This window comes from Felis catus, chromosome A3 (genome assembly GCF_018350175.1).
Source record: "Felis catus isolate Fca126 chromosome A3, F.catus_Fca126_mat1.0, whole genome shotgun sequence".
Classification (NCBI taxonomy): domain Eukaryota; kingdom Metazoa; phylum Chordata; class Mammalia; order Carnivora; family Felidae; genus Felis; species Felis catus.
Window position 1 is genome coordinate 87,756,170 of NC_058370.1, and position 16,690 is coordinate 87,772,859.

The 16,690-nt window shown below is 53.3% G+C and overlaps 2 protein-coding genes across 5 annotated transcripts; one reads left to right on the forward strand and one right to left on the reverse strand.

Annotated features, from left to right (window-relative positions):
• The first annotated feature begins 134 nt into the window (after nucleotides 1-134).
• On the forward strand, nucleotides 135-16,186 carry ANKRD53 (ankyrin repeat domain 53). Of its 2 annotated transcripts, XM_045054355.1 has the most exons (7): nucleotides 135-1,339; nucleotides 1,590-1,794; nucleotides 2,126-2,325; nucleotides 3,607-3,771; nucleotides 4,176-4,296; nucleotides 6,284-6,685; nucleotides 13,175-16,186. In XM_045054355.1, the coding sequence occupies exons 1-7, from the start codon at nucleotides 1,275-1,277 to the stop codon at nucleotides 13,181-13,183; spliced, it is 1,167 nt and encodes a 388-aa protein (XP_044910290.1). In that variant the 5' UTR covers nucleotides 135-1,274; the 3' UTR covers nucleotides 13,184-16,186. The 2 variants fall into 2 exon arrangements, with proteins under 2 accessions (XP_044910290.1, XP_003984226.3); XM_003984177.6 differs by lacking the exon at nucleotides 13,175-16,186 and having other exon boundaries at nucleotides 6,284-7,040.
• TEX261 (testis expressed 261) lies at nucleotides 7,541-16,413 on the reverse strand. 3 transcript variants are annotated; one of them, XM_011281228.4, is made up of 6 exons: nucleotides 16,246-16,413; nucleotides 14,524-14,603; nucleotides 13,240-13,393; nucleotides 11,293-11,360; nucleotides 10,461-10,563; nucleotides 7,541-10,293 (listed from the first exon to the last, which is right to left on the reverse strand). In XM_011281228.4, the coding sequence occupies exons 1-6, from the start codon at nucleotides 16,262-16,264 to the stop codon at nucleotides 10,178-10,180; spliced, it is 540 nt and encodes a 179-aa protein (XP_011279530.1). In that variant the 5' UTR covers nucleotides 16,265-16,413; the 3' UTR covers nucleotides 7,541-10,177. The 3 variants fall into 3 exon arrangements, with proteins under 3 accessions (XP_011279530.1, XP_019682939.1, XP_003984153.1); XM_019827380.3 differs by lacking the exon at nucleotides 16,246-16,413 and adding an exon at nucleotides 15,542-15,676 and having other exon boundaries at nucleotides 10,461-10,467; XM_003984104.5 differs by lacking the exon at nucleotides 16,246-16,413 and adding an exon at nucleotides 15,542-15,676.
• Between the last annotated feature and the right edge of the window lie 277 nt (nucleotides 16,414-16,690).

Sequence of the window (16,690 nt, forward strand, 5' to 3'; positions counted from 1 at the left end):
CTTTTAGGACCCTCAAAGAACAATGTGAATAAACAGATGATTCCCAGAAGAGAAAAACACTGATGATTATTTAACTCTTGGTAGTAATCAGGAAGTCAAATAAGAACATTCCCACTACCAAATTAACAAATGTTTATTTGAAGTCATACTATTCAGTGCTTGTGATGATGGTTTAAGTATTTGCTTTTAATAATAGCAAATTCATAGATAGCTGGCCCAGTCTCACTGCTCCAATTCCCTCCCTCCTTGTTTGGTAGGTAGTATTATTCCCATTTTGCCAGTGCAGAAACTAAGACACAGAGGTCAAGTAACTCATCCAAAGTCACACAGGTGATGTGCAGTGAACCTGCTTGACTGCAGGTAGAAGTATAAATGAAGGGGGGCCTGCGAGTCTCAGTTGGTTAAGTGATCTCGGCTCAGGTCTCTTGCATGGGGGCTGGTGTGGGTTCCAGCCTGGGTCCGACTCTGTGCTGACAGCTTGGAGCCTGGAGCCTGCTTCAGATTCTGTGTCTCCCTCTCCCTCTGCCCCTCCCCTGATCATGCTCATGCACGCATGCGCTCTCCCTCTCAAAAACAAATAAACATTAAAAAACAAAAATGAAGTGTAAATGAATATGAAACCTTGCTGGCGGGCAGTTTGGAAACACATACCAACCCTTTAAGAATGTTCATTCCTTTTTACCTAGTAATTCTACTTCCAGGAATCCATCCTAAGGAAACAACCAAGATGAATCATTTTGTTTTCCAACGCACACGTGAAATGATAGCATGTCCATTATGCTGTGTTGCGGTTGCGTCATAATGTACGTTTAGTACGTGGCATGACAGTGGGGGCCAGTTCATGATAAAACACTAAACGAAAAGAAGTCCAAAAAAATATCTGTATGATATGTACATACGTATCGTAACAGACTGTGGTTTCTGTGGGTGGTTGGATTCTGATTTTCTCGTCATCTTTTTCTCTGTTTTTGCAATCAGCACTTATTAATTTTATAATCAGAAACAAAACCTCTGTGTCTTCTGGTTTGTGTGTGGTTGATGCTGTTTCCAAGGCGCGAAGGGCGGCGGGAATCCCGCGGCAGGATCTCCTGAAGACGGCCTGCCCGGCCGAGGTAGCCAGGGACGCTAACGTGTCTTCGCCGCCCGGGAGCCGGCGGTTACTAAGCCGCGAGGTGGCGCGGCTCCTCGGAGGAGCGGTGCTGCCCAGAGCGCAAGTTCGAACACCCTCGGGAGGGTGGCGCGGGCGGGGGCAGTCCCCGCAAACAAGTGTCGCCATGCCGCCAGCGGAGAAATTCTCCCACAAGGTCTCCTGGGGTGGTTCGTCGCCCAAGCAGCCCAGGTGAGCCGGGGATGAGGTGGTCCCGGGCTGCAGGGCCTCCCAGGAGGGGCAGGGCCCAGTTGGAGTGGGGGCCTTGTGCAGGAGCCCGAGGAGCCCGAGAGCCGGGCTGGGGTCCGGGCTTGCCTCCGGAGAGGTGCCCGGGGACAGTGGCTTCCTCATTGCCCTGCTGACCAGCGAACCCTGGCCTGGCCTCCAGAAACACCCCGGTGCTCAGTGACAGCCCTCGCCGTCACGCACGTCCCCTCTGCAGGGCTTCCGGCCCAGACCGGGACTCCGCTTTCTCACTCACCTCCTCGCTTCCAACCCTCCACTTGCGCTACAACTCTAACCCGGATGAGTGGGACAAGAGGGCCATAGGGAGCTACTACGAGTTGTACGCGGCGGCGCTGGGCAACCTGGAATGGTTGCGGTTCTGTCTGAGTCGGCACCGTGAGGAAATCCCGGCAGATGACAAGGTGAGGCCTTGGAGCTTGGGGGCAAGACCTGAAGTCCTCTGCACTCACAAAAATCTCCTGACATACTTGTTCCCTGGCAAAGATGTGCCTATGCAGCATCCGCAGATGTCCTTTTCTGTGTAGATTGTCCTAATTCACCTTGCTACTGTGGGAGAGCCATTTGGGGGCAGCCAGCAAGGGTGCGCACATATGGGGCTGGGGGGTGGGAAAGGAGTGTGAGCAAGGGATCCCTGGGGGTCAGGGAAGAGGGATGGGTAATCCTAAGGAATTGCTCTCTAGGTTAGTCGTGAGCCCTGCTCAGGCTTCTCCTGCCCTCCTCTGGTCTCCACAGGGTTTCACTGCCATCCACTTCGCAGCCCAGAGTGGCAAGCTTGCATGCCTGAAGGTCTTGGTAGAGGAGTACAAGTTTCCCGTGGACCTGCCCACCAACAATGGCCAGACACCCCTGCACCTGGCCATCCACAAGGACAACAAGACCATGATCCTCCCCTGCATTCACTACCTGCTTAAGCAAGGGGCGGCCCTCAACACGTGAGTCCAGCCTGTGTCCAGAAAGTGTCTTGGAGCGTGGGCAGATAGGAACCCCACTTCCAGGTAGGCAGATCCATGCAGGACAGGGAGAGGGCTATGGGGTGACAAGGACTGGGTCCCACATAATGCAGCCAACGAGCCCACATAGTGTGGTAAGGAGATCAGGCTCTGGGAGAGGACAGGCCTAGTTCACATCCCAGCTTTGCCATCTGCTAGCAAACGGAAAGACCTCAGGGAAGCCACTCGACCCTTAGCCTCAGTGCTCTGGTTCCCCAGCTTGTCAGTACACTAGAGTCACCTGTGGAGCTTCACAAATACCAGTGCCTGTGGTTTCAATCAAAGGTTGAAATTGGTATGGGGTGTGGTCTGGGCCTTGGAAAGCCTAAAATATCCCCAAGTATTTCTAATTTGCAGCAAAGTTTGGGAACTATTTCCTCGGTGTTTTCAACTGAAATTTGAGAGGATGACATGAGACTATTGTGATAATGGAGGAAGTACATGAAAAGGGCATGGATGGCATATGAGGGACTGCACTCATTCGTATACACAGAGCGCCAAGCCAGAGTTGAGGAATAGAGCAGTGAAGACATAGAAACGGTCCCTGCTCTTATGAAGCTGATATACTAGTGCAGGAGCAGACAGGAAGTTAACTAATAAATGATCAAAATGACAATGTAGTGAGTGGTTACAAGAAATAAACAGGGTGATGAGGTGGTGAGTAAAAGAGGCAGGGAGAGGATCCATCTTGGAAGGGGAAGTCACCTCTAAGGACATGACATTTAAATTGCAGCCTGAAAGCTGGGAGCAAGCCAGCCATGCAAAGAACCAGGGAAAAGTGTCCCAGGCAGAGGGAATATGATGCGCAAAGATCACATGTTGGCAAAGAGTGGGGCAAGGTCAGAAGATGAGGCTGAGGTGGAGGCAGGGCTCAGGTCATTCAGGCCTTGTGCGTCATGGCCAGGCAGGGGTAGGTACAGGAGGGCTGACTGACTTACGAACCAGTAAGGTTAGTGCCTCTAAGCTCCAGCCAACCCAGCTCTTCTTCCAGCAGTTCTTAACAGTTGCATTTCCGTATAATCAGACTTTTATCATTCACTTTGTCCAAACCCTCCTTCCACAGTTGAGGAAACTGAAGCTTAGGGAGGAGAAGGGATGTGCCAGAGTCACCCAGTGGGCTGGTGGCAGAGCAAGTCTGGAAGCCAGTTTGCCCACCTCTCTGATGGGCAGATGCCCTTTGTCCCTCCTCTCTGCCTTCTTCCCCCCTGGTGGGGCCCTCTACAGTCAGACATGCAATGGCTCCACACCCCTCCACCTGGCGGCCTGCCAGGGCCTGCTGAAATGTGTGAAGGTCCTGGTGCAAAATGGGGCCGATGTCCATGCTCGAGATGCCATGGGCTGCAAACCCATCGACTACTGCAAAATATGGAATCACCGCGACTGTGCCAGGTGAGAGAGTGAGAACCACCCACAGCCTGCCGCCCTTCCCCTGGGGCCCTCACCTAAGAACTTTTGAGAGGGGGGTCCAGGCTGGGAGAGAAGTCTGCTGAGGAGACTCCTGCCCAGGATATTATTCCCAGGGCTTTCCGCAGGGCCTCACTCCTTTGGGTTTAGCATTACCCTTCCTTGCCCAGAGGCCCTGGGTCCTCAGCAGGAGGGTGGTGATCAGACCATCAGTCACTTTCCTCTCTCACCTCAAATGACAGTAGTTAGTCAGAGGGGCCTTGAGCAGTGGAGGAATGTGTCTCTGGTGGCTCCTCTCACCTATATCAGGCCTTCAGCAGCCAGTCTTCCCAGCCTTGGCTAAAGCTCAGTCATCAGAAGGATGACACACACCCCTACCTTGGCACCAGGTTCTTGAAGGATGCCATGTGGAAACGGGACAAGAAGGACTTTGCTTGTGAGATGGGGAAATTGAAGATGCTCAAGGACCAGCTGGCCCTCATGGAACAGGACTACCTGACTGAGTATCAAGTAAGTGGGAGGGGTGGACAGGGGTTCCCAGCAGCCACTGCTATCCAAGCATGTGAGCAGAGGACAAGTGCACTCACATGCACAGTTATTTAGAAGAGTGGCTGGTAGCAATCCCACCCAGAAAAAGCCTCCCTCTCCCCATCCTCTGAAATTCCACCCTTAAAAGCCACTCCTTTACGTCAAAAGTCTTGTTTTGTGTTAGAAAGCAAATACAGCTTAAATTAGCAAGAATTTATGGCACCCCTCCCTAGTGCATTGCCTCCTTCTGGATTAGGAGGAAAATCTCTAATGAGACCCATTCCCTGCATATACTGGGATTCACATTGGTTAAATAGACCCATCCTTTGGGGCACCTGGCTGGCTCAATCCGTGGAGCATGTGACTCTTGATCTCAGGGTTGTGAATTCAAGCCCCACATTGATTGTAGAGATTACTTAAAAATAAAATCTTAAAAATATGCATCCTTTCCAACAGACACTGTACTCTGTGCTAGGAACCTGCTGGACCCTGAGGCACCAAAGAAAAATGAGATGTGGTCCCCTCACTCAAGAAGCTTAGGGTCTAGTAAAGGAGGTGGGTTATATTCCCACAGAGGAGGAAGGGTCCAGGAAGATGCCAGAGAGATAATGCTTAAGAGGATCTTTAAAGATGGGCAGCAGTTGGCCATAAGAAGAAGGGAAGGGGTAACCAAACAGAAGGAACAGACAGCCCTGTGGACAGGCCTAGAGGTACAGGAGAATGTGGTATATGCTGAGAGTAGGGGATCAGATGTGAGTTGGAGATTGACAAACTAGAGACTTGGCAGGGGCTCAGATCTATCATGGACCCGGGCTGGGGAAGAATGGGGAAGTAGCTAAAGGATTTTAAGCAGGTGTCATTATATAGGATGCGAGTCCAAAAAACCAAAAAGAAGATCCTGGGAATCCTAAGTGAATCCATTAGTGGGGAGGGCATCAGGCCTGGCAAAATCCAGTACTCCAGCTTGGTTCCAGCTGCATTTTTCTCCAGCTTTCTCAACCCTACCCTCTTCTGTTGTTAGTGTCACCCAGTCCCATGTGCCCAGAGGAGGCAAAGCTCATCCATTCCCATGACTCTAAACTTTCCCAGAAGCCCCTTGCAGCTCTCCCCTTATCTCTTACTGGCCTCATTGGATCGTATGTCCATTCTTGCTCCAATCCCTAGAGGTAAAGGAAAGCCATGTGCTGGCTGACCTGGGTCTGGGGCAAGGCTGATGGAATTATTATGATTGGCTTAGCCTAATCAGAGCCTATCTCCCAAGCTGGGTCAATCTCCATACCACTTGATTGCTTAGCAACAATCTGGGAAGTGAGACACTGAAACAAGGGTGTGGAAAGGGGGCAGTTCTGTGACAAGCTGAAGGTTCAGTTCTAGTAGAGGCAGAAACAGAGAGGTAGGCTGAGTCATCACCACCTGGTGCAAAGAGCCAGCCAACTATATACCCTGACATACAAGGCCTACCACTTCAAGAAGCCTGCCCAGATCGACTCCCCTGGTTCCAGACCTTCCAAACCTTTCTTTCTCCTTCCAGAGTCAAGGATTTGCCTTTCCCCCCATCAAACCAGAGGTTCTCTTAGGGCAGGACATATCTCCACTACCAGACTGGGGTGGAGGCTTGTCTCCCCCATGAGACTTGAGGTTCCCCATAGGGCAGGGACTGTATCTCCCACTCACGCTGGAGACCTAGGGCAGAGGCTGTGTCAGATTGGAGGTCTCCTCTATGGGAGAGGGTCTATCTGCCCCATCAACCCAGGGGCTCCCATAGGGTAATAGTTGTCTCCCTGTCAGAACAAGGGCTCCCATAAGGCAGGAGTTCCTCCCATCAGACTTAGGTTTCCCCTGGGGCAGCACTGTATGATGGGTGGCCAATGACACCTGAGGTTTTTGAGGGCTATAGCCACAGGGCCCCCTTCCACAGAAGCGGGGAGGGGGCAGCCCTCCACAACTATCTTGTACCCTGATGTTGCAGAAAGAGCACCAAATTCTGAGAGAAGCTAATTTCAAGAAGTGGCTCCACTGCAAGCAGCTGCTCCGAGGCCAATCCCTGATCCGGACCGCCAAGCGAGAGCCTTGTACCCCACGCCAGGCTATGGCCCTCTCCAAGGCCACCAAGTACCAGGGACTGAGGCCTCCCAAGAGCTTCTACCCCTCCCCAGAGGCGCGCCTGCGAGAGACACCGCGGCCCAAGCTGCAGCCCTTGAGGACACACACGCCCATCTACATGCAGCCCATGGTCAGGCAGCCCAAGTCATGGAATGTTAGCAACAATCCTGCCAGATCACCCACCACCCAGATCGGCTACACGCAGGGCATCCGCCTGGGTGTGCATCCAGACCCCAGCTCAGAGCATGACTTCCGCAGCTTCCTCAAGGTGAGGTCCGACAGGCACGGTAGTGCCAAACTGTGCACAGTGGCCGGCAACCAGGTGGCACCTGTGCCCCAGCTGCCTTTCGAGGTGATAGTCCAAGAGCTGTACCCTTCGGTGCGGCTATACAGGATGAAAGTGCCCCAGGGCTTTTGCTCTGTCAGCATGAAGGATGTGCCCCAGAAGCGGCACTTGGGTAATAACAACTTCTGGACTGACGCTCTGGCCATGAACCTGCGCGAGACATTTGATGAAGCCTTCCTGGCAGCTGTGCAAGCCCATCAAAGGCTCCCCACTCGACCCTACCTGAAAAGTCCCCCATAAACTTATTTTGGTAGGCTCTCTACCTGAGGCAGCCCAACGGAGGCTGAGATGTGATTCATGGTGTGGACGGAGGACAGGGAGAAAAGTGCCCACAGGCTTCCCACTCTCCAGCGCAAAGATCTGAGCTTCTCTCAACAAAAGCCTATATCCCAGGTCTCCCTTCTCCACAAAGAAATTTCTTGGACCCCCTTCCCCCCCCAGGAGATTTAAGTTAGGGCAAAGGCCTCAGAGTGGGTATCAGTCTCTATCCTGGGCCCTAGCATTGTAAAAGTGACACTTGGGTGTCCCCAATACCTCCCCTCCCTCTCAGCCCACCAGGAACAAGGCTTCCAGGATGAGGGACCGCTGGAAAATTCTGCCTCCTGTTCAGATTAAGTCCTTCAGGGTTTCTGTAGATCAGGGAGGCACAAGCAGCATATCTCGGGGGAAAGGAGGGAGGACATGTGGCTTCAGTTCGAGACTATAGAAGCACTTGCACTTCCTCCAGGTAGCTATCCTGGATCCCCTGCTATCCCCTGTACACATCACTACACATCATTCATTAAACAAACATTTATTGAGTGCTTTCTATGTACCAGGCACCAAGCCAGGCACTGTTGATACAAAAACTGAAGGACAGTCCCTGCCCTCAAGGAGCTTACAGTCTAGTGGGGAAATAGACCAGTAAGCAGGCAAGTAAGCCTAGAGTGAATTGTGTGGTGTGCTGGGGGGGAGAGGGGACAGAGCTCAGAAGTAATGAAACCTAAGTTGAGAAGGTACCCAGGTGAGCAGAAGAAAGGGGAATCAAAGTGGCATCTCTGAATACAGGAGGCTGGAGCACATGGTGCAAGGTGGCAAGTGATGAGACCAGAGGCGAGCAGTAACCAGATATCACAAGTCTCACAAGCCATGCTAAGGGGTCTGGACTTTATCCTGAGAGCAGTAGGGAGCCATGAAAGGTTGTAGGCCAGGGAGTGACCTGATCAACTATACATTTTAAAGACAACTCTGGCTGTGGGACAGAGAAGCAGAAGGAGGCTGTCACAATAATCCAGGTATAAGTTGATGACAGTGGCAGTGGCTTGAATCAAGAGATGTTAGGAAAGTAAATTCAACAGTTTTTAGAGACTGGATGGGGGTGGGGAGGGGCCGACAAAGAAAGCAGGGCTAGAAAGCCGGTTTCTGGTCTGGCTCCTGAGAGGTCTTGGGGCCACAGCAGGTACCCAAAAGAGGCAGGTTTACAGAGGACAGCAACAAGTGCCCTCTGGCCCATGAGAGTTGTCTGTGCACCCAAAGGCAGAACTATGTAGTTCAGAAGACCAGGAGGGACATCGGGGCTGGAGGTCAACTCTCAATTCCTTGGCAAAGAGTCCTTGAAGCCATCAGCATGGATGGGCTCCTCCAGGGAGCCCACAACAGAACCCTGAGAAACCCCATGTGTGGGGGGCAAATGGAGAGGCCTGTGCAGGAAACTGAAAGGAAGAGCCAGAGGTAGGAGGAAAACCAGGCAGAGGAGTGCCAGTAAAGTGCAACTCAAGGAGCTGGGGGTGGTCAGCCCTGTCAGATGCTGCCGAGATCCAGTAGGATATGAGAGGACTTAGCACAAGGCCACCGGCGACCCCCAGGCGAGAAGCCATATCATCATGGTGAGGAACAAAGAAGTAGATGGCAAGGGAGAGCAGGGCCAGCTGCTGACCCACAGTGAAGATGGTATCGGCCTCCTGCGTCTTCCACCTTGTCCTCCCTTGTCTGCATAGGATAAAAAGGCCCGGCCATCTCCTCCCCACCAAGAAAAACCCAAAATGTGCTACTCCTCTCAGGGAAAGGGACAGGCTGGTATTTTTAAGAGAACAGGAAACACTAACGTCAGGAGATGCGGGGCTGTGGTGGGACTTGAGGCAGGATATAGAAAATTTCAAGCACAGACGCCTTCCCCGGCTTAAAGGTACCACAGGTGCCCTGTCCATCTCCGCACCCGCCAGCCTCGCTCTGAGGTAGAGGACGTGGCTAGGAACGGCTCTCGTGGGGGCTGCACGCCAACGTGTACGGCTGAGTACTTGCAAGGCACTGTAGCTGGAGTGCAAAGTCAGCATATGCTGGTCTGTGCCAGGATCTGGCCTGCCTTCTTACAAGACTGAGGTCATCTCCTCAGGAGCCAAGAGCACACAGAAGAGAGGGCCAGCCCTCGTGTGCTCTTAGAGTGACAAACCATTTCTCCCCTCAGTCCCAGTTCTTAAAAATTAGGCTGTAACCCAGGCTGCCTGGAAGCCAATTTCTATTTCGTTTCTCCTCAGGCCTGAGACAGCATTCGGCCAGAAACCACTCCTTTTCCCCAGGGGAAGACTTGCAAGTAGGATATTGCAGATATTCTGAAAACCCAACCCAGTCCCAAACTGTGCCTCTCTGTCCCCAGCTGTGACAGCCATGGAGCCGCAGGTAAAGAAGAGGTGGATGAAAAGGGAGGGGGCATGAGAAAGGCCGCCTCCACCCCAACTCCCCTGATCTGGCTCAGCTCCTCAGCTCCTCATCGCTGCTCATTTCCCACAAAAGGCCATGACAGCAGTCCCTTCGAGAGGGCAAGACCCAAACCCAGAAAAGGAGCCACTGGAACAGAAAAGCCCGTCCAGCCCAGGGCAGAAGAGCAACAGGAAGAAAGGGAGATGAACTTTCAGGGTATTAAGGCAAACAGTGCCACCTAGAATCTTTATTCAAATGGGAATCAGCACTTGGACAGAAATCACAGTTCAACAGCAAAAACGATTTCTCTTGGAAGTGCCAAGCCATGGCCCCTCCCCACGGCCATCTGCCCAGAGAACTTATCCCTATTTGCTCTCCAGCTTCACGGCCCCTGCCCCGCCTGCCCAGGCTGAGCCAGAACCTCCTGACCCACCACAGAAGCCGGCAGGAGGGTCACAGGGAGCTCAGCTTCCGCATAACCAGGTGGACCATGGCCTCCTGGCTAAGCAGGCTCTGCCATCCCCCCGGTGCCCTCTGAGGTCACGCCCTCTAGCAACGTCAGATCTGAGCCAAGCTGAGCCCCTCGAGGAAGGTGGGGACGAGGGCTTCAGGGAGAGTCAAGGGAACGAGGGCCAGGGCTGGGGGAAGGTGCCTTCCAGGCTCACGGCCCCCACCTAGTGCAGAGGCCCAGGGGCCTGACTCTCCTGATCTTGCTCCCACATCCCCTCCCCAAGGGGTTCAGTATATCTTCTGACGACTGGGTAGAATGGCCTCTTTGATGAAGGAGAAGACAACCAGGATCCCTAAGCGTTTGCCCCGCTTGCCTTTGGTGAAGTAATTGGAGACCACGTCATCTGTGGAGACATAGGCAGGGAGATGAGTGTGTGTGTCTAAGTGTGAACACGGCTCTCCCCACCTGGAGCCCAAGTGTCTCCCTCACAGGGCTGGGTTCTGGCTCCCCGTGTAGATCCAGGTCTTCCTGGTGTCATCCCACCATGACCCCTGACAAACCCCTTCTCACCTCCTGGCTGCATGGTGGAGGGCAGGATGTTTTCCCCAGCCGACAGCGACACAAAGAACGCAAACGGGATTATCCACAGACAGAAAGTGAAATAGGCCAGGACCTGGCAACAAGAGACACTGAAAAGAGGGTGCCCCGTAGGTGCCAAGGGTGGGCCGGACATGGTCACCGTGTATCTTACAGAGGCGCTCAAGGGTGCACAGAAGGCCCCACACCTGATCTCTGAAGGAGGCCAGGGCCCAGGAAGCAGAGACAAGACAACCTCAGACACGGAGATAATTCAGTGGGGAAAGGTGAAGGCTGAGGATGGCTGAGTGTGACCACAATCCCCAAATCCTGGTCACTAGGACAAGCAATTCCTCTGAACTAAAGGAGGCAGATGAAGGGCAAAACCATGGCTGACCCATATTCCCCAAAACAGTGACCCTGTTCTTCCCAAGGGCCAGAACTGCAGCAGCAGGGTGTGGAGGGACCCAGAGAGGAGAAAGGCTTGGCGGGCCACTGGGAGGAGCCGGGCTTCAGGACCGCAACCTGCCCAGCCCCGTGAGATGTGCATCAGCCAAGGCCACCCCCCTGCCCCATCCTGACCTCAGGTGATCCTGGGAGAACCAAAGGACTTCCTGTGGGAGAGCAGTGTCCTCCCCACCTCTGCCAAAGGGTTCCCTGCTCCTCATCCACACTGCTTTCTAAAATCATCAGTATTATTTTTTTTAAATGTGTTATCCCTAAATAGACTGTTTCAAATCATAGCTAAGTTCACAAAGCAAATAATGCAAGTCCCCTTTACTTCCCCTGGCCCTGCTAATAGTTCGACGTACTGAACACTTCTTACCTCTGAGAAAGGATAATATTCCTCTGCAAAAAACTGAAACGCTAGGTAGTGATTCACCACCACTAGCCCTGTTGAGGGAATGAAGAGTCAGTCAGTTTGGGGAGAATAACGTAAAGCTAGACTTTTAACCTTCAAAAGGCCCCTGGGAGTGGGGAGCCCTGAGTCTCAGTCCTGATTTTACACCCATCTCACAGTATGGCTATAAGCCAAGCACACCACCCTCCAGAACTCAGTTTTCCATCTGTTAAAATGGGAGCATTAGCTCCTGCCTGCCCACTGCAGGAGGCATTTATGAGCAAAATTAGAAGGCATTAAGAAAGCTCTTTGAATGGTTTAAAAAATGAGACTTTAATGTTACATAATTCAAAGCACTGTGACAATCAACCTGGTTTGAAGTGGACGTGAGTCCTGAAGAGTGCTCTCCCATGGGCGTGGGTGCAGGAAATCATGGGTGTGCAGGTACCAAACATACTGCCAACAGATTCTACTCTGAACTGGGCAGCAGAGAGAGGGCCTCAAATAAAAAGGCTCTCTCTCCTCAGGAATAAAAGGGCACAGTTTGCTAGGCACACTTTTAGGGATCCTCCAGATTCTGGGGGAAGGGGCCCTTCCTCGTTCTGTCCCAGGGTAGGGCTCCCTGGTCTAAACTCGTATGTTCTGGACTGACACCCACCTCCTTAGTGTACACCCACATTCATGGAGGGAGAGGTGACGTGTAGATCCCGGGGACGGGCTGCTCAGAGACAGGCATCCCTGCCTGTTCTCACAGTGAGGTGAAGGGCGGGCACCAGAACAAAGCGCAGGCTCAAACTGAACGCCCCGCACAAACACCTCACAGTCCAGTGCCATGTCTTGCTTCTCTTTCCTCCTCTCTGGTGTCTCCCTTTCTAAGGGAGAGCTCCACCATACCTAGCCATACTCTAGAAATGAGGCGAAACTGGAAGACAGATGGTGCCTAATGCCCACACATCTTCAGACGAACTCTCTCGGGCATCTAAAGGGCAGGTCGGGGGAATGACAAAGGGAAGCCAAGAGGGCCTGCTGCTGTGGGGGGATGGGGAGGGTTCTATCCCCTGGGAAGATGCAGGAGGGGTCTGGTCTCCAGACTCCCCACACCAACCTCCACTGAACACATCCTCTGGTGGAATCAAACCAAGATGCTCAGGGAAGAGGCCAGTCCTTGCTTTAATGCTATGCCCTCCTTATGGATAACATTCTCTTTCCAGATTATCCCACAGAAATAGTAAAGTGGCTCTAAGAAACCCCCAATTACATCTCATATCCTGACCAAAGGCTAGATGACCAGTAATGTTTAATGGGAGAAAAGGCAATCCTGGTAACCAAACACTTCCCGGAATCTTTTCCAGGAATATCTATAATCGTCTACCGTGCGTCACTGGAGTCCATCATCTTTAAACAGATTGAGAAGCTAAGGCCAGAGAGGAGAAATGACTCTCAGGACCAGAAAGTAGTGCCAGGTCAAAAACAGAAAAGTCAGGGTCCTCCAAACACGTCTGTCTACCCCAAGGCAGGTGCCTGCAGGGGGACCCACAGACCCTTGTATTAAGACTTCGGGGCAGACGACTAGCTGGCGAGCTACCTGCCTTGCCAGGGTGGGGCCCTGGGCTTTTCCTGGCTAAGTGGTTTCTTAGGAGCCATGACTATGCAGCAAACTCACCTTTTCTCCCTTCTCAAATTTACCTCCCTGGGAAAGCCCTCCCTGTCTGAGTATCCCACCCCTACCACCCCATCCCCCCAAATTCTAGTCACTAGAGCCAAGGTTCACTCTAGGCTCCTCAAGTGTGAGCACCCCAAGTTCCCCATCAGCCTGGCCTCCTGGAGGACCTCAGTGGTTTTGCCTCTTTTCTCTATATCCCCACAGTGCGCCTGACTGAGCTGGGCACATGCGACCACCTCAACTGCCTCCCCAACTCTGCCCCCTCTCACCGCACGAAAGGATGAAGTTAGGCGAGGTCAGCATGATGAAGGGGAAGGTCTGGAGGAGGCCAAAGTAGACGAGGTTGGTGAAGAGGCCCACGCCAATCATGAAGGTGGGGAAGCGTTCAAAAACGTAGAGGCCAATCAGCACAGCCGTGGAAAACTGAAACAACCAGAGGTACACAGTGCAGGGAGCCTCTTCCAGGCAGCCTTCTTGGTCTCACTAACCCCCAGCCCACTCCGGGGAACACTAGGTTCATATGCTTCAGTCTCCTCCTGTTTCACAGTCACAGGTCTGGCCTCCCCAACTTGTCTCTCTGCTCCCAAAGGGCAGCGTCTTTTCACGCCATTCTCAAAAAGTTGACAGCAACCCACCATAAGGGAAAAGAAAACAGTTTAGAGATCAAAGTTCAAATTTCAATTCTAGTCTTTTCTGTTTTCCTTAAAATGCTGATCATGACCTACTGAATTGATTACACAACCCAATAATGAATGACACCTGCAGTTTGAAAAAACACTGTTCTGAAAGACTTATAGCTGTCAGCACTTAACAAATGGCAGTTGGTGGAATGAAGCTATAATTCCTATAGCAACACCCACAAACCAGGCCCCTGAACCCAGAGCTGAGAGCTATGGTCTTGTCTCCACTACTAACCCTCCACCCCAAGCCGTGCCCAGAGTGGCTGTTGACACCAGGTGACTTGAGCAGCACTGGGCTTCTCCCGTCCAAATATATGCCCCATCCCCGGCCCTTCCTGCAGCCGGCAGGAATCTGACCGCGCCAGCAGGCACTCTGGTAGCTTTGACATCAATGGCAAGGATTGTGTCCTCAGGAACAGAAGCCTTCCATGAAAGCTCCGGAGGGCAGGGCTTGGGCAGGCTTCCCTCTCTTAGGACAAGCCACTTGACCCAGTCAGAAAGAGGGCAATGAGTACTCTAACTCAAGTACTCAAAACTGTCCTTAGGTCCTTCTTAGTTCTAAATGCCATGAGCAGAGCAAGGGGCTACAGACAATGGGAAACAACCAAGCAAAGGCCAGGCCGTGGTGCTGTCAACAGAGATGGCACTCAGCTGTCACCTGAAGGAACTGAGTGAAGCAATGCCACTTGGGGAAGGAGGTGAGGGAACACCTGTTCCAGACAGCACACTCAGGAGCCCAGGTGCAAGTCGAGGGGATAGGGGTGGCACCCTCAGGAAACAGCAGGGACACAGGTCTCATCATCCATGCCAAACTTTCCCCACTTCCTCCTTTGGAGGCAAAAGAGGGGAAATCCTGGGAAATCTGCCACTTACCCAGATCATGTATTTTATGATCCTGCTGGTGGCCACTGTGTATTCTTCTATCAGTTCTGCCAAGTAATAGAGTCCGGCAGCTGAGGGGGTTAAGAAGAGGAACAAGTGGGGAGAACATTAGCCAGAGTCACTTCACCATCCTGGTCGTTCCTCTCTCTGCAGCTGGTCCCCACTGACCCTTCTCGAACTCCAGCACGTAAGGAAAAACCAAACATCCCATGTGGTGTCCTCCCCTGACAAAGCAAAACTGTCAGGGCAACTAAGGAGACTTCATAAAACTGAATGGAAGCCTGTATTTGACGCCTCAGCACAATGCTAACCTCTGGTTCGTAAAGGACAAGTTCATTCATTCATTCAATAGTATCTGTGGGCACCCGGCACGGGCCAGGTGCCGGGCTGAGTAATGAGAGTACAGAATAAGACAGACAAGGTCCCTTCCTTGACCCAGCGTGGGTAGGTGGGTAGTAGGCAAAGGAATCAGATGATCCCAGTGTGATAAGCCCTACTTCCGAGAAAGCAGAGGGCACCACCAAACCCCATAAGGAGAGCTTCCTTGAGGAGATGACATCTCAGCTGGGACCAAGAGTAGGAACCAGCCGGATGGAAAGAGAAAGCGTGTCAAACTCCGAGAGAGTAGGCAGTACAAAGGGCCGGAGGCGAAAGAGCGGCGATAAGCCTGGAAAAGTTCAGCTCCGTAGGCCCGCGAGGGTGGGACCCGCAGCGGCTGGCAGTGCGCGAGCTCGGGCAAGGGGCAATGGAGTTAGCCACTCCCAGGCATTGCCGGGGTGCATTTTGTGACACCGGGAAGGACCCGCGGTCCCGAGGGCTGCTGGGTTCAGCAAGAGAGGGCAAGACCTGACGGGACGAGGAAGGAGAGAGATGCGAGGGCCCGGAGCACCGGACAGAAGTCCCCCGGGTGGCTCCGGCGACCCGTGAAGCGACCACCCTCGAGATGCGATCCCCGGCCAGCACAGATGCCGGACGGGAGCCCGCGCGGATCCGGGTCGCGCACTCTCACCAACGGCCAGCGTGATGAAGGCCACCTGGATGAAGAGCGACAGCCAGCTCAGCACGTACATGAACCACATGGCGCCCCCGCCCCACCCGCCCCCCGACCGCCAGGACGGGCCTGCGCGCTTCGGCTCCGGCGACACGGAGCCGCCGCCACCGTCGCCGCGTCCCCGCCCCGCGGACAGCGGGACGACCGTACGCCGCCGCCGAGAGAAGCCCGGTCGGGGCGTAGCCCCCTGCCGAATCCGGCCTAGCGCCGCCTGCCGGCGCGGAGGACCAACAGCCGCGGCTGCGTACAGCACAGCTCTCGGGGAGCTGCATCCCCGGGGCTGCACCGAGGGGACGGCCGGCAACGCACCGCCGGCGACGCAGCTCGCGGAGGCAGGACTGTCCCGGGGGGCGGGGAAGCGGCGCCTGCCGGAGGGACAGCCTTCGGTGGGCTCCCTGGGCTTTCCCGCTTCCAGCGTGGAGGGGTCCAGGGCGCGAGAGGGCCGCCTGACCACTCCCCAAACAAGCACCGACCAGAAACCTCTAGGCAGGTTTGCCTACAGCACTTTATCTCGCTACCGCAGGTAACCGGGACACAATTGTTGCATGCCTAACGCGTGCCAGGCACTGTGATTAAAGGCTACCCTGCATTTTCGTAATGGAAGCTGATTGGATGACGTAGATCATTTTATGGATAGGGAAGCTGGGGCCAAGGAAGGTTACCTTGCCTCAGGTCATACATCTAGGAAGCGGCACAGGCAGAAGTTGGGGCGCCTTTAAATCAGTCATCTTCAGGCGTAACTCTCCCTTTAGGCTGAGTTCCTTTAGGGTACTTTCTTCACCTTTGTATCGCCTGCACACAGCCAGTGGCTGGCACGCAAGGCGCCCAGTTGCAGCCGAATGCATTTACTATCTACCATGGAGTGAGTTACCGAGGGGGAGGAAGGAGCAGGGCAGCCCTTGTTAAGAAGTTCTCCATCTAGTGGCCAAGACAGGCATGCAAACTAAAGTGTGCGGGATTCGGCCAGACTACTCCTCTCAGAATAACCTTTACATGCATAAACGTAAATACAAAATTAAACATTAATCAAAAATTAAATATAGAATTACTATATGGTCCATCAATTAAACTCCTGGGTATATACCCCGAAATATTGAAAGCAATGAC

Bases quoted from the DNA above. Each gene is read 5' to 3' on its own strand.
- ANKRD53 (XM_003984177.6), top strand. From the start codon at position 1,275: ATGCCGCCAGCGGAGAAATTCTCCCACAAGGTCTCCTGGGGTGGTTCG. The intron at 1,795-2,125 runs GTGAGGCCTTGG...TGGTCTCCACAG, and splicing joins AAATCCCGGCAGATGACAAG to GGTTTCACTGCCATCCACTT. The intron at 4,297-6,283 runs GTAAGTGGGAGG...CTGATGTTGCAG, and splicing joins ACTACCTGACTGAGTATCAA to AAAGAGCACCAAATTCTGAG.
- TEX261 (XM_003984104.5), bottom strand. From the start codon at position 15,611: ATGTGGTTCATGTACGTGCTGAGCTGGCTGTCGCTCTTCATCCAGGTG. The intron at 13,394-14,523 runs GTAAGTGGCAGA...TGGTTGTTTCAG, and splicing joins TCATAAAATACATGATCTGG to TTTTCCACGGCTGTGCTGAT. The intron at 10,564-11,292 runs GTAAGAAGTGTT...TCTTGTTGCCAG, and splicing joins AATATTATCCTTTCTCAGAG to GTCCTGGCCTATTTCACTTT.